The sequence below is a fragment of the Peromyscus eremicus genome, chromosome 6, assembly GCF_949786415.1.
Source record: "Peromyscus eremicus chromosome 6, PerEre_H2_v1, whole genome shotgun sequence".
Taxonomy (NCBI): domain Eukaryota; kingdom Metazoa; phylum Chordata; class Mammalia; order Rodentia; family Cricetidae; genus Peromyscus; species Peromyscus eremicus.
The window spans coordinates 16,478,411-16,492,376 of record NC_081421.1 but is presented as its reverse complement, the minus strand read 5'-3'; the positions used below and the strand labels follow the sequence as shown (position 1 = coordinate 16,492,376).

Here is a 13,966-nt window from a genome sequence, read left to right as displayed (position 1 = left end):
ATGTTTATGACTCTGCTACAAGTCCCTGGGAGAGGACTCTTGAGGGGCTAGACTCCAATAGTCTGCATTAAGACTCTATAGTTTTCCCATTGGCCAGAGAACACAGAGAATTTCAAATTCATTTTAGTCTTTTAATTTCCCCATATTATCTTGATAACCAGATTTACCACTTGCCTCCAACAAGGACTGCAACTTGAGCCAGTGAATTCACCAGCTTTTCTTATTCATTTCCTACCAATTTTGGCACCTTAAGCAGAAAAAAAAAATCCACAAATCCTCTGACCCACATCAAGCCCACTCCTCTGACAGTAAATCTATGACTTTAGCAGCACCTTCATTCTGGGAAAACTACACTCCCCATCTTCAAACTAGAGACATGAAGACAAGAGAATGAAAACAGCTCCAGGCAAGAACATAAACTCGTTATTCTTATTTAAAATCCTAGCACTTTTTCAAGAATATATAGTTTTGATATTTGATTTTTCTACCTTTAATTTACTTCCAGAGTTATGAAAGGCTGTTTTCATTCAGTTTTTTATACTTTTTTAAAAGACTTGTAGCCTTTTGACATCACTGAAAACAGCAATGATATAAAGAAGCTTACACTTAGTTGTATGTGGGTATGTGTGCATAGGCTTGTAGTTGATACAACTGTAAGTGGGTATGTGTGCACAGGCTTGTAGTTGATATAACAGTATGTGAGTATGTGTGCACAGGCCTATAGTTGATATAACTATAAGCTGGTTTATGTACACAGGCTTATAGCTGATATAACTGTCAGTGGGTAGTGTACACAGGCTTGTAGTTGATATAATTATAAGTGAGTATGTGTGCACAGGCGTGTAGTTGATATAACTATAAGTGGGAATATGTACACAGGCTTATAGTTGATATGAAGCTTTGCAGCTCAAAAGTATGGTTTGGTCATTTCAGTGCTTGCAAAAATTAAGTGACTTTCATACAACATTGTATTATTAAAATCAGAAAATCAAAATACTAATGATAACATGGAAGCACGCACATGACATGTCATATTAAATGAAAGTAGAAAAAATAAAATCCAGTATGCTATGTGACTTTAGCTCAGTGTTTGCCTTGCATGTGCAAGCTATCTTAACTATTGATCTATTGCCCTCGTCACTAAAAATTTGTTTAGAAAGAAAAAAATCTTTATTATCTGCTAAATCATGTCCAAATTAGGGTCTGAAATTAAACATATTTTGAGTAATGTATTATTTTAAGACATAACATTCTATAGTTAATAATGCTATGCAGAGTAAAAGGTTTTATTACCTTTGTTTCTCTGGGTATAACAAGAAGGTGTTAAGCAATACTGTCAAAATAGGTTCGATAATATGCTACATTCAGAACTATTTAACACATCTTTGCTCTCTCCATAGATTCACCACATTATTGTCTTTAGTTGTACTTCTATGATCACCTTACCTTAGCTGCGTGGTATGTCCGAGCTTCAAGTAAATCATCTGTTTTAGCTTCCTTGGCAAGCAGATTAAATCGACTTAACATTGCAGCCTTACAAAGCCGACTTGCCATTGACAAACCACTTTTAAATGGGGAACTAAAGTCGAAAGAAATGAAACATGCCGTAATCATAGTTAATGATTTATGTTCACAATTGTAGGGATTAAATAACAGTTCACAAATATTTATGATATCAATTAGGCAGAAGAATGCATGTTGGAGCTTTATTTTAGATAAGAAGCATCTTGAGTACTTAACTGCTGTCAGAAGCTAACTTTAGTTAGTTTAACTTATTATTGTACTACATCAAAAGTTAATGTATTTGAATATTTCTATTATTTGAGATAAAACTAATCTATGATAATACAAATGAAAGCAGTTGTTTTCCCATGACTGACTGAAAGGGAGTGTGAAAATACCTTCTGGAGTGGTGACAGCTATTGAATTTTGACTAGAGTAATAGGTGACCTGGATGGATACATGTATCAAATCTCCTGAAATTGTACAGTGCATTCCCTGTAAGCAAACTTTAATTTAGAAAACACTACTTCAAAACCATCCATACATGTGTATATGTGTGCATAATTTGTCTGTTCTAATAAAAGTGAGTTCACAGATCACAAACCTTTTTACTAAGTAACTTTTCCCTCTCGTTATAACTTATTAGCTGTTCTGTGACAGATGATTAAAACTGGAAAATCCCTCCATTCTTCCAGTTTCCAGGTAGCTTTCCAGAGCCATACCTCCCCTTGAATTTGTGCTAGCCCTGTGATTTGTTATGGTGAACAAACAGAAAATGTACAAGTTCAGAGTCCAGGTTTCAGGGGAAGTCTTCTCTTGTGATTCCTTCATGCTCAGCTAAGTGTGCTGTGACTACCATACTAAAGGGCAAACAACAGTTATTCCTCTAAGAAATCAACCAAAATGACTCTTCATTTGACCCACACCTGACTTCAGATGCCTGAGGGATTTCTAACCAGATCCAGAAGGACCACTCAGCTGATCCAAACATTTATTGAGAAGTAATAATATATTGTTGCCTTAAATCACTGAATTTTGAGGTAGTTTATATGTACCAACTGTTAGCATGCACTTATACATACAAAATCTATTAATCTCTAATTACTTTCCTACCATGATAGTGTTGGTAGATTTTCTGTAAATTTCTTGGGCTTTTCAGTAGAACTGGGGAACACAGAAGAAGAGCGTGTGCCTAGTGTTTGTGAGGTACTGGGTTCCATCTTGAAAATCCCCCTAACAGTGGTAGTTTTACCTCATTTTCCCCATATTTTGTTTCTACTTTTTTCTTATCCAACATATCGATGTTATGCAACAGCAGTAACAGTAACCAATCACCCTGACATTTTCTCACCAATCATGATAGTATTTTTGAGTCAATAAGGCTGTATTTTATCCCCCAACAAACCATCTACTATTCTCCTTTTTATTCTTAGTCCTTAGTAGATCTGTTATATGCTCTAGTAGAATAATGATATGAATAATGATGATAAATTTAAATTTCTAGTTTGATGTCACCTCTGCCACTATGTGGAAAAACTTCAATTAGTACTGTTGTATACAATATCTAAGTGTTTTTAATATGCTGCTAAATTTTTGTTGCAGTTTTGATTATCAGGAAGCTTTCTTTGTAAGTTTTGTGTGTATGTTGGGGAGGAAATAATCTTTCAACATGTTTCATGATGCAAGATACATTTGCTTCATGTAAGGATTGGTGGATTCATAACAGATATGGTAGTCCACACCTGTAACCCTAACACTTAGCAGGCTGAGGCAAGATAACCGAAAAACTGAGGCTAACCTACATAGACTCTGTCTTAAAACACACACACACACACACACACACACACACACACACACACACACACTCATGCATACACACATACAGTTGGATGCTCTTAAAATTTTTATTTACATGTGTGTGTCTGCATGTGTATATGAATATAGTGCAAGTTAAGTATCCTTGGAATTCAGATGAGGGAGTCAAATCCTCGGGAACTGGAGTTACAGGTGGTTGTGAGCCACCTCATGTGGGTGCTGGGATTCAAACTCCCATCTGCAAAATCAGCAACTGCTCTTAACCATCAAGCTATCTCTCCAGCACTTAGATGCTCTTCCTTCCTTCCTTCCCTCTTTCTTTCTTTCATTTCATTTTTTTTTCTTTCCCGAGACAGGGTTTCTCTGGGTAGCCTCAACTGTCCTGGAACTCACTTTGTAGACCAGGCTGGCCTCAAACTCACAGTGCTCAATACCTTAGTTCTTTGTTGCTTTTTGTTTGCTTTTTTTTTTAAAAAAAAAATATGTTTTTAATTGAAATAAAATGGTCTCCTTTTTCCTTCCCTTCAACCCCTCTTATGTCACCATCTCAAGCTGATGGCATTATTATTATTATTATTATTATTATTATTATTATTATTATAGTATTATTAGTATGTGTGTGTGTATACTCTAACTACAGCCACATGATACTTGACAAAGAGGCAAAACATACACTGAAGAAAAGACGGCATCTTCAACAAATGGTGCTGGGAAAATGGAATGTCCACATACAGAAGAAGGAAATTAGACCTTTATCTAAAATTAGATTCAGCTGGGTCAAAGATCGCACTCCGAAACCTGAAACACTAACACTGCCAAGAGAAAACACAGACAGTATCCTATGAGATACAGGTGCAGAAAAGACCTTTCTGATAAGACTCCATTCACTGAGAAATTAAAGTGAACAACTGACAAGGGGGCCTCCTAAAACTATAGAGCGTCTGTACAGATAAGGAAACAATCAAGTGCCTGAAGAAGCCCCCAGAGTGGGACAGCCTTTCCAGCTACACACCGGCAAAGGGCTAATAGCCAGACTATACAAAACTCTAACAAACAGGAATCAAGGAAACTAGTGACCCAATTTAAAAAATGGGCTAGGGAGTTTTCCATTTAAAACAAGTGGCTAAGAAATACCTAAAAAAAAAAAAAAGAGTTCATCATTCTTAACAGACAGGAAAAGGCAAACTCAAACAACTTTGAGATTTCATCTCACTCCAGGCAGAATGGCTAATACAAACAAAACAAGTGGTAACAAATGCTAGGGAAACTGTGGAGAAAGCAGAACCCTTAATAACTTTTGATGAGAATGCAAACTGGTGGAGCTACTCTGGAAATCAATATGGAAAATCACCAAACAACAATCAATCAATCTAACATATGACCCAGCTGTATCATTCTGGATCTATACCTACTCTACAGATACTTGGTCATTCATGTTCATTGATGCTCTATTTGCAACAGTCAGGAAATAGAAACCTAAACATCAGGAAATGGAAACTTCAACAGAAGAATGGATAATAAAAATGTGATATATACATAACTCAAAAAATGTAAGACATTCTTGGGAAGCTGGGTATGGTGGCATACACCTTTAATCTCAGCACTCTGGAGGCAGAGGCAAATGGATTGCTGAGTTCCAGGCCAGCCAGGGTCTAACTTGTTAAAAGCCCAGACTAGTCTAACTCAGGATCCTCTCTGCTTCTTCCTCCTGGGACCAGGGTTAGACTTTCTTTGCTTTACTGATTCTTTGGGACTAAAATTCACAGTCTGTAGTTGGATACATCTAACTGCTTTATTTGTAATTATTTGCAAATGCTAGACCATAATAAGAAATTAAACTAAGGTTTGGGATTTAGCTCAGTGGTAGAGCACTTGCCTAGAAAGCACAAGGCCCTGGGTTCGGTCCTCAGCTCCGGGGGTGGGGGGGTGGGGGGGGAAGCCGGGCGGTGGTGGCGTACGCCTTTAATCCCAGCACTCGCCTTTAATCCCAGCACTCGGGAGGCAGAGGCAGGTGGATCTCTGAGTTCAAGGCCAGCCTGGGCTACAGAGTGAGTTCCTGGACAGGCTCCAAAGCTACACAGAGAAACCCTGTCTCAAAAAACCAAAAAGAAATTAAACTAATTTCACATTTATTTATTCCATTTTGTCATGCCATTATTTTCTGAGTTTTAAAATATCATTAATTTGTTTGAATGTGTAAGGTTGAATCCATTTATAATCCAAAGCTCAGACAATGTATTTGTTGTGCTACAGTCTGTATTATTCTTGACTTTATTCTATTACCCCGAGTATTATGCTTGATGATATTCATGCCAAGAAATAGTTGTATTGGTCTTAACTAAATGTCCTTCCAAAAGGAAGATATTTAAAGCATGTAAACTTGAAAGAAAACAAAAGCCATGCTCAAAGAACACTGGGTTTACTCTGGGCTGCTTGTGTGTACATGGGTGTAAGGTTATTTACTAGACCCTAGACAACTTACCATGACTATAGTCCTAAAGAAAAAAAGACTCCTCCTCCCCTGAGCACTAAGCTTTTAGCATTACTCACTGCTCATGTAAATAGAATATATCCATTACTACAAGGTTTTATTTTTATTCAATAATGAATTATAGGAATATGACAAAGAAATATCCAAAAGGCATAGAATAGTATGGTTAACAATAATGCCTTTGGAAATAAAAATGTCTATATTAGAATTCCAGTTTGTAATCCTTACTACAGGGGTGGCCAGATAAAACATTAGAAAATCACATGCAACTTACATGGCTATTATAGTAGAAGGCAGCATAACATGTTATAATAGTTCTTACACTTATGTGTTCATAATATTTGCAATAGAATATGAAAAAATGCAGATTCCTAATCCCACATCCAGAAATTCAGACTTAGTAGAACAATTTCTATGGTTCTAATATTTTAACAACACAAGGTTTAGAGCCAGATTCCTTGGGTTTGAGTGCTGGCTTCACCATTTACTATATGGCTTTGTAAGCTTGTATTATTCAAAAAAGAAATTTATAATGAATATGATGTCAGCAACATGGCCATACTCAATACAAATTGTTCAGAATCTAATAAATAATATAAAAAATTGTTAGAGTAAAATTTCAATAAAATGCCTTCTTTTGCTCAATATATGATTTTTTAGAGAAAGTAGTAATTCTAACCTTTCAGTGATCTTCCCACTCAGGCCATCCACAATCTCCAAAGAATTGTCCCCTTGTGCCCAATTCAAACTGAGTGATTTACGGTCCAAGTTTATTTGCAGTGGATATGCAGTGGGTACTAAGCTAATATGAGGTCTGTTGACCAAGTAAAACATGGGAAGTTTTGAAGTGAGTGCATCATCAACACGTTGGTTTATTGCGATTTCTAAGCCTCTAGTATCACTGCAATTCCCATCACCTAGAAAGCAAAAACAAAACACACTCAGAAATTCAAAGTCAAAAGAAAAGGTTGTGCTAAAAAAGAAAGATAGATAATGGAAATAGGTTAACTGTAAATAATCCAAAGCTCACATCTCTTTTCTCTAGCCCACATCTATTCTCTTAGCAGTTATTTTCATAGATTTGACCTGAATCAGGACAAGGTAATGACAAAATTTCCATCAAGAAATGCTCAAAAATGAAAAAAGAAGCAATACTAAAACAAAGAACCAGGGGCTAGAGGATGCTCAGGGGTTAAGAGCACTGACTGTTCTTCCAGAGGACCAGAGTTTGATTTCCAGCATTCACACAGCAGTTTACAACCTTCTGTAATTTCAGTACCAGAGGATCTGATGGCTTCTGGCTCCCTCAGGCACTGCAAGCCCAGGGTACACAGACACACATGCAGGCAAAACACCCACATACATAAAATTTTAAAAATTTAAAAATGCAAAGAGCCAGTACTGACACACAAAGAAATGGTACTTTTTACAGAGCTCTGCCAGAAAGAACCTGCTCATTCTGTCTTGATTTTTTGGTTTCCACATGAAATCAGCAGCAGATTGTTGGCAAAAGTCAAGTAATTTTTTTTTATAACTAATGACCACACATTATAAACTGTTACAGGATCACAATGTTCCAATTTCAGGACACAAAGTAATTCAAAGAATGACCATTTTGGTTAATATTATGAACAGTAATGAAAGCTTTGTATTTACACAATATTGTTGAAGAGAGTGAAGGTATTCTCAAAAGACACAAGTGCCACTCACTTTGGCTACCAAACTACTAAAATTTAGATGGACCCCAAGAAATTGGAAAAGCCTGGGATCCTAGTGGCATCCAGGGAAAGGGTAGGGGTTGTCTCTCAGAAAGAGATTTCATACTGTCTTGACAACTTGTCAGATAATCTTGCAGGAAAAACTAGAATTGAGATGATGATGGGTGGGACCAGACCCCAACAAGAGACTCGTTAGTTATGCATGCCTCCTGCCCTTTATTGAAACATAAACCTCCTACTAAAGACCCTAAAAACCTTTCCAAAACTAAAATGAAATTTTAAATACACTGTTCTTTCCATTGATATTCTACTAAGTTAACATAGGCTTGGTGGAATCAATATAAAGAATTATAGGGTCACTGACATAACTCTTACTGGGTTTGATCCCAGAACCCACATAGTTCCCTTCTGATCTCCACATGCACATACATACTGTGACAGGTGAACACACAAACACAAATGAAATATAATTTTAAAAGGAATTATAAACATTCTATAGTACTTAAGAGAAAGGCAGTAAAGTCATCTTCAAAGAATTAAATTTAATCTGTAATGCTCCACACTACAGAATTAAAAGGGAAACAAAATTCAATTATATAAAAGGAAGAAGTTTGTAAAGAACTGGAGCTGCTTAATTAACACAATTGTTTGTGCTCACACCTATATTCCATTTTACTGATTGTTTTAACACTAGGCTTAGATGAATACCTACTTAGAACACATTTAGTAAGTGCTATGTGTTAGGTAAGAAACTGTATGACACAACAAGTAAAGTTCCATTAACTCTCAAGATCTTCCAGGTATCAAATCACTCTCTTTTAGAATACAGTCATTCAAGTGAGAATTGCTAAAATGTGAGCCACTCAATGACCTGCATCAGAACCCCTGAAAAATTTCTAAAGTGCGTGTTTCTGGGCTTATAGGACAGATTCCAGGAGTTCCAGAAATCTTAATTTTCTTATTCATGCACATTACACTTTTTTAGGTTATACCAGACCACCAATTATTTTCATATGGGACCCACAGAGATGCTGAGAGGAGAAATCTGAAGCAATTTTCTAAAGCCGTTTTCTTTTCATTGACTGTATACTGCCCCCTGCAACTCCTCCCCACCCCTGCCCCACTGCCCCAAACTGCCAGGTACAAGATGGCAGTCAAATGACCGATCTAATTTTTATGCTCCTGTTCCAAACCACTAATCAACTACCTACAGGAATCAATGTCTATCCTCTTAAACAACACTATAACTACAGTGTGAAGTTACATCACACAAATGACAAATTTTTAAAAAGATCATAAACTTAACAAAAGCTCTGACCACCAAATCTGTGATTCCAGAGAATGCACACAAATTTCTTAGATCCCATACTCATATTTATCAAGAACAAAAACAATCTGCTACAGAAGATTTAGAAAAACTTTAAATGTCTTGAGAAAGGATTTGAATTGATTGACTGAATTGACTAAAACAACAAACATAATAAGAACATTAGCCAACAATATGATCTTAGAAAGTGTCAAATGTAGTTCCCCATGGAGCATAAGAAATGACTATGAAAAAAAAAAAAAAGAAATGACTATGACTGCTAATGTGGGTAAACAGGTATTCTCACCCACAGTTACTGGGGAGGTGCACCAGGGGCTATTTGGTAATATTTTTAAAAGTTGCACATCTTTGACCTGCAACTGGTCTATAATATAGAAAGGGATTAAACACTACCCAGCTCATTCTATGATATCAAAGACAAGACAAGGATACAACATCAACTATATACTGATTGCCTCAAAGAACACAGATGTAAAAATTCTCAATGAAACATTTGCAAACCAAATTCAATGATACATGAAGAACATGGGCCACATTCAGTTGGTTTCATTCCAGGCATTTAAGGACAAATGTTAGCATATACAAATGAATGCTTTGTGATGCAGAACTTGTGGGATGACTCATCCCTAACAGGCCTGAGGGCCAGCCAGCCAAACAGTAATAAGATACTTTCTGAGAGCCAACCTGGTCTGCCTAAGGGCCTTAGTAACAGCAGCTGAGACATGATCTGAGATGACCTGGACCAATGAGAGGCAGCCATGTCACAACAGCAGATGCATATTCATCAGACCTTCCCCTGGGGTGGGGTAGAGGGTATATAAGGCTTGCCTCTTCCTGAATAAACTGAGCTTGTTTCAACATTCTCCCAGAGTCTGTGACGTTGACTCTCCACTTACTCACCCTCTCCCCCAAAAGGGAATAGCACAAGACCCTGTCACAGAACATAAATGGACTTAGGGATAGAAATCATATCATAAACTCAAATGGAAGCAGGAAAAACCTTGGACAAAGTTCAGTATTTCTTCATAAGTAAAGCCCGGAGAAATCAAGATAGAAGAAACATACTCTATATAACAGATTTATAGCTAACATTATACTAACTGGGGAGAAACCTTAAAGTGTTTCTTCTAAAATCAGCAATGAAACAAGGATGTTCTTCTATGAACAAAGATCTTTCTTATAAACATTTTTCTCAAAGTAGGTCACAAAATCAACATTTAAAAAATAACTAGCATTTCAATATGACAGTGACAAACTTGCAGAGAAAAAAACCAAGGAAAGAATCCCATTCACAATAGCTTTAAAAAAAAAAGCATTTAGAAATAAATCTACTCAAGCAGATGAAATATCTTTACAATGAAAACTTTAAAACACTAAACAAAGAAATTGAGGAAGACAGAATATGGAAAGACTGATCATATCCATCGGGATGCGAAATTTATATTGTAAAAAGACTATAAAAAACTACAAATTTGATACAATCTCCATCAAAATAAAAACGGCATTCTTTACAGAATTAGTAAAAACAATTAGAAAATTCCTATGGACACATAAAAGATCCAAATAAACAAAGTAATCCTAGCAGAAAGAACAATGCTAAAGCCATCACAATACCTGATCTCAAATTACCGTATAATGCCATAATGACAAAAAAACCATGATATTGGCATATGTGCACGGCACACACACACACACACACCTGACAACAGGAAAAGCACAATACCCAAGACATGAAACCTGCCTAGGTGCCCTTCAACAGGTAAATGGGAAAGGGATCAAACTGTATATAAACACAGTATGTTTTTAGTCATGTTTTCTCTCATATGAAGAATCTAAATTTATATACATATATATATATATATATATATATATATATATATATATATATATACACACACACACACACACACATGCATATATGTGTACACACACACACCATGCAAGCCAAAGGGGACCAGAAGTAGGGGGAAGGGGAGAAATGAGGATGTCGTTAGTAGATAATAGGACATGGATATGGGCACGGTACAATGACATACATGCATGTAAATATCATGATTCCCATTATTGTGTGAGATAATACATAAAAAAACAACAAAAATAAGTATAATGACATGTATATATGAAAATGTCAAAATGAATCACATTATTTTGTATACCAACTTAAAAGAAGAAGAGCCCTAAACTCTTTTTCAATGAGATAGTATCTGGAAAGCCATTCAATTATAAATCCAAAATTCTATAGCGTCCTCTATCTAGGAAATGAATAATTGTCCATTGCATTCTAGTTAATCATACTCATTTGACCAATTAGAAGGATCTACATAATGATCAAATGTATTAAGATGATATAAAGAAAGAGCCAAAATGGGTATTTAATTTCTTATATCAGAGAAGATAAAACAGAGCATAAGCTTTTAGATTTAGGAGGTTCAAAAGAGCATCTTATCCCTTCAGAAATGGGGTTCATTATCAGGTAAATGAAGCTGTAAGTTCAAGACAGAATAAATCTAAGTGACTAGTATGTTAATTCTTGACCTCCTATAAGATTACAGAAGTCATATAGTAAGTGTAATTTCTAGTCACTATAAACCAAACAGCTCAACAAAGCAAAAGCTGGCTGTATACTGGTAAGTCAAATATAGGCATTTTTTTTATTGAATATATCCAAAATGTGCTAAAACTCACCAATAAGTATACTGCTGATATAAACTGGCTGTATAAAGTGACTCAGCAATGCTCCCTGTACCCCAAGTACCTCCCATCTTGTTAACTTGTCACTTGAGGACATACTGTTTACTCTATTAATTCCATCAGCAGAACAGTAAACAGTAAGATAAATTTTGCCTTCAACAGCCACATGGAGACTCAGTTCTTCATTGGCTTCAAATGCAGAAATAGAATGTGGATTAAGGCGTCTAGAGAGAGAGAGAAAGTTTTCTTTAAAATAATAACGGTACAAATTTGTTAAAAGTAAAATGTGCATGTTCTCAAGACTTGTTTTCTAACAGGTTTAATTTGCCAGCATACACTCCACTCCAATAACATGAACAGATGCAAACACAAAGAAAATAGGGATGGATTCATCAACCCTCACACAAAAAAAATTAATGCAGAACAAATCACCAACACAGAGCTTCAGCATAATTTTCCTATTATCATTCTTTACGTCCCTTAAAAATAGAATGGTAAGGCCTAGTACGGTGGTAAATGCCTTTAACTCCAACACTTGGGAGGCAGAGGCAGGCAGATTTTCATGAATTCAAGACCAGCCTTGTCTACATAGCAAGTTCAAAGCCAGCCAGGGATATATAGTGAGCTGTTGTCTCAACCCTCTGACTCCTGCCAAGAAGTTCAAGACCAGCCTTGGCTATATAATGAGTTCAAGGCTAGTCTGGGCTACATGAGACCCTATCTTAAAAAACCCATAATAATAATAACAGAAATTTTTGTTCTTGTAATTTGTGAGCTAGCTTCTTCTATATAAAAAAATTTAAAACTACAAAATGATGTAATCGAAAAAGTTTTATTTAAGAATCACCTATGGTAAAACGTCAATAAAATCTAAAGTTATTTTTCTTGAATTTTATCTATCCATAGATCTTATTTTCAAAGTGATTCTTAGGATCTTTTATAAAAATACTGCCCATAGTTATTTCTAGATGGTCAGATTTAGGATAGGGTTTTCTTTCTTCACTATGCCTGTCTGTACTGTTCAGAGTTTGTCTTACCTGATACTATGTATTCATCAAAGCAATGACATTTTGACCACAGAGCAGTTTTTAATCTCCTGTATTTGAATATAAGTATTGCATAGACCCATAATTTCCTAAAGCTTGTGAAATCTTAAAAGCAGATTTTTCAATAGACTAGAAAAGAAAGTGATGGAGCATGAGTACTTTTAAAAACTGGTCTAGATCAGAGTGAATGGAGAGGAGGGAGAAGATTTGTGGTGCTCTGAAGCCCACAAATAACTCAAGGCTACACAGAAAATATGGATACAAATGAGCTCACTCTTGAGACAGGGGTTCAGAATGTGTATACAGTGATCATTCTATCTTTTAAAAGCAATAATACTTACAACTGTGACTTAATCTGGGCTGATCCTTTAGGCAACTGGTTCATGTAGAGGTAAATGTTGATGTTCTGTTTCAGAGTAAGGAGATTAGAAGCTGGTTCTGTACAAAAGATTGACTTTTCCATCATAGCAGGGTTTTTGCTATAGAAGAGTAGAAGCTGTCTATAAAAGTACCTAAAATAAATGTTGTAACTTTGTTGAGTAATAACATTTATTGCAGCTATTATCTTAATGAGTACCAAATATAACATGAGCAATGTCTCTGTATGTCAAAAGCTTTGATATTGATAAGAGTCTTAACATAACTTTAGCTTTATCTAGTGAAAAATTAAGTCCCTCAAGAAGTCCTCACACTGGACTGCCCTGTAACTTGGATTAAAGTGGCATTGCTTGATTACTATTCTACACTGCAATTTGAGTCTCTATCGTATCTTATAAAAAAAACCCTGACTCCAGGTTCCCTGTTTCTTCCAGAGATAGTTCTGAAAAGCCAACTTGTTGCCTTTCTTTTCTATCAAAACAAGCTACTCCTACTATTTTACTACTACCATCACCAACAGTGGCTCCTGTTTCTTAGCGTTGTTAAAGAAAAATCCAAGAGGACAGCTACAACACAGAGAACATTACACTGTACTAAGAAGTGAAGTAGATATCCTGAAAGATGGCAACTAATCGATAGGGGACTGCCATTACTTTACAAAACATCATGACCTTAAGATAGACTCTATTTATTCCCATTACCAGAAATACATAATTAAACACCAGTATATAACTATGCCAAGCACAGGAAAATGCCACACTTGAGAAAAGCATTAAGAAGGTCAGATAATTCCATGAGCATCAAGAAAGAATGGACAACCATGAGTTGCAATGTCCTAATGGGCTGGCTTCCATAATAATGGTGTGTGTGTGTGTGTGTGTGTGTGTGTGTGTGTGTGTGTGTGTGTGTGGTTTATGTACACAAGTGCACATGATAGTGCACATACAAAGGATAGGGCAGGGTGATGGGTGTCTTCCTCAATTGCTCTCTCCCTTAC

At 36.0% G+C, this 13,966-nt stretch overlaps 1 protein-coding gene across 1 annotated transcript in view; it reads right to left on the bottom strand.

Moving 5' to 3' along the window:
* Positions 1–13,966, bottom strand: part of Adad1 (adenosine deaminase domain containing 1) — a 37,156-nt gene that overhangs the window by 5,388 nt on the left and 17,802 nt on the right. Inside the window, exons 8-11 of the mRNA XM_059265251.1 lie at positions 12,933–13,103; positions 11,540–11,769; positions 6,489–6,726; positions 1,447–1,579 (exon numbers count right to left, since the gene is read on the bottom strand). Coding sequence (XP_059121234.1) covers positions 1,447–1,579; positions 6,489–6,726; positions 11,540–11,769; positions 12,933–13,103 — 772 coding nt within the window. The remainder of the gene's footprint in view (positions 1–1,446; positions 1,580–6,488; positions 6,727–11,539; positions 11,770–12,932; positions 13,104–13,966) is intronic.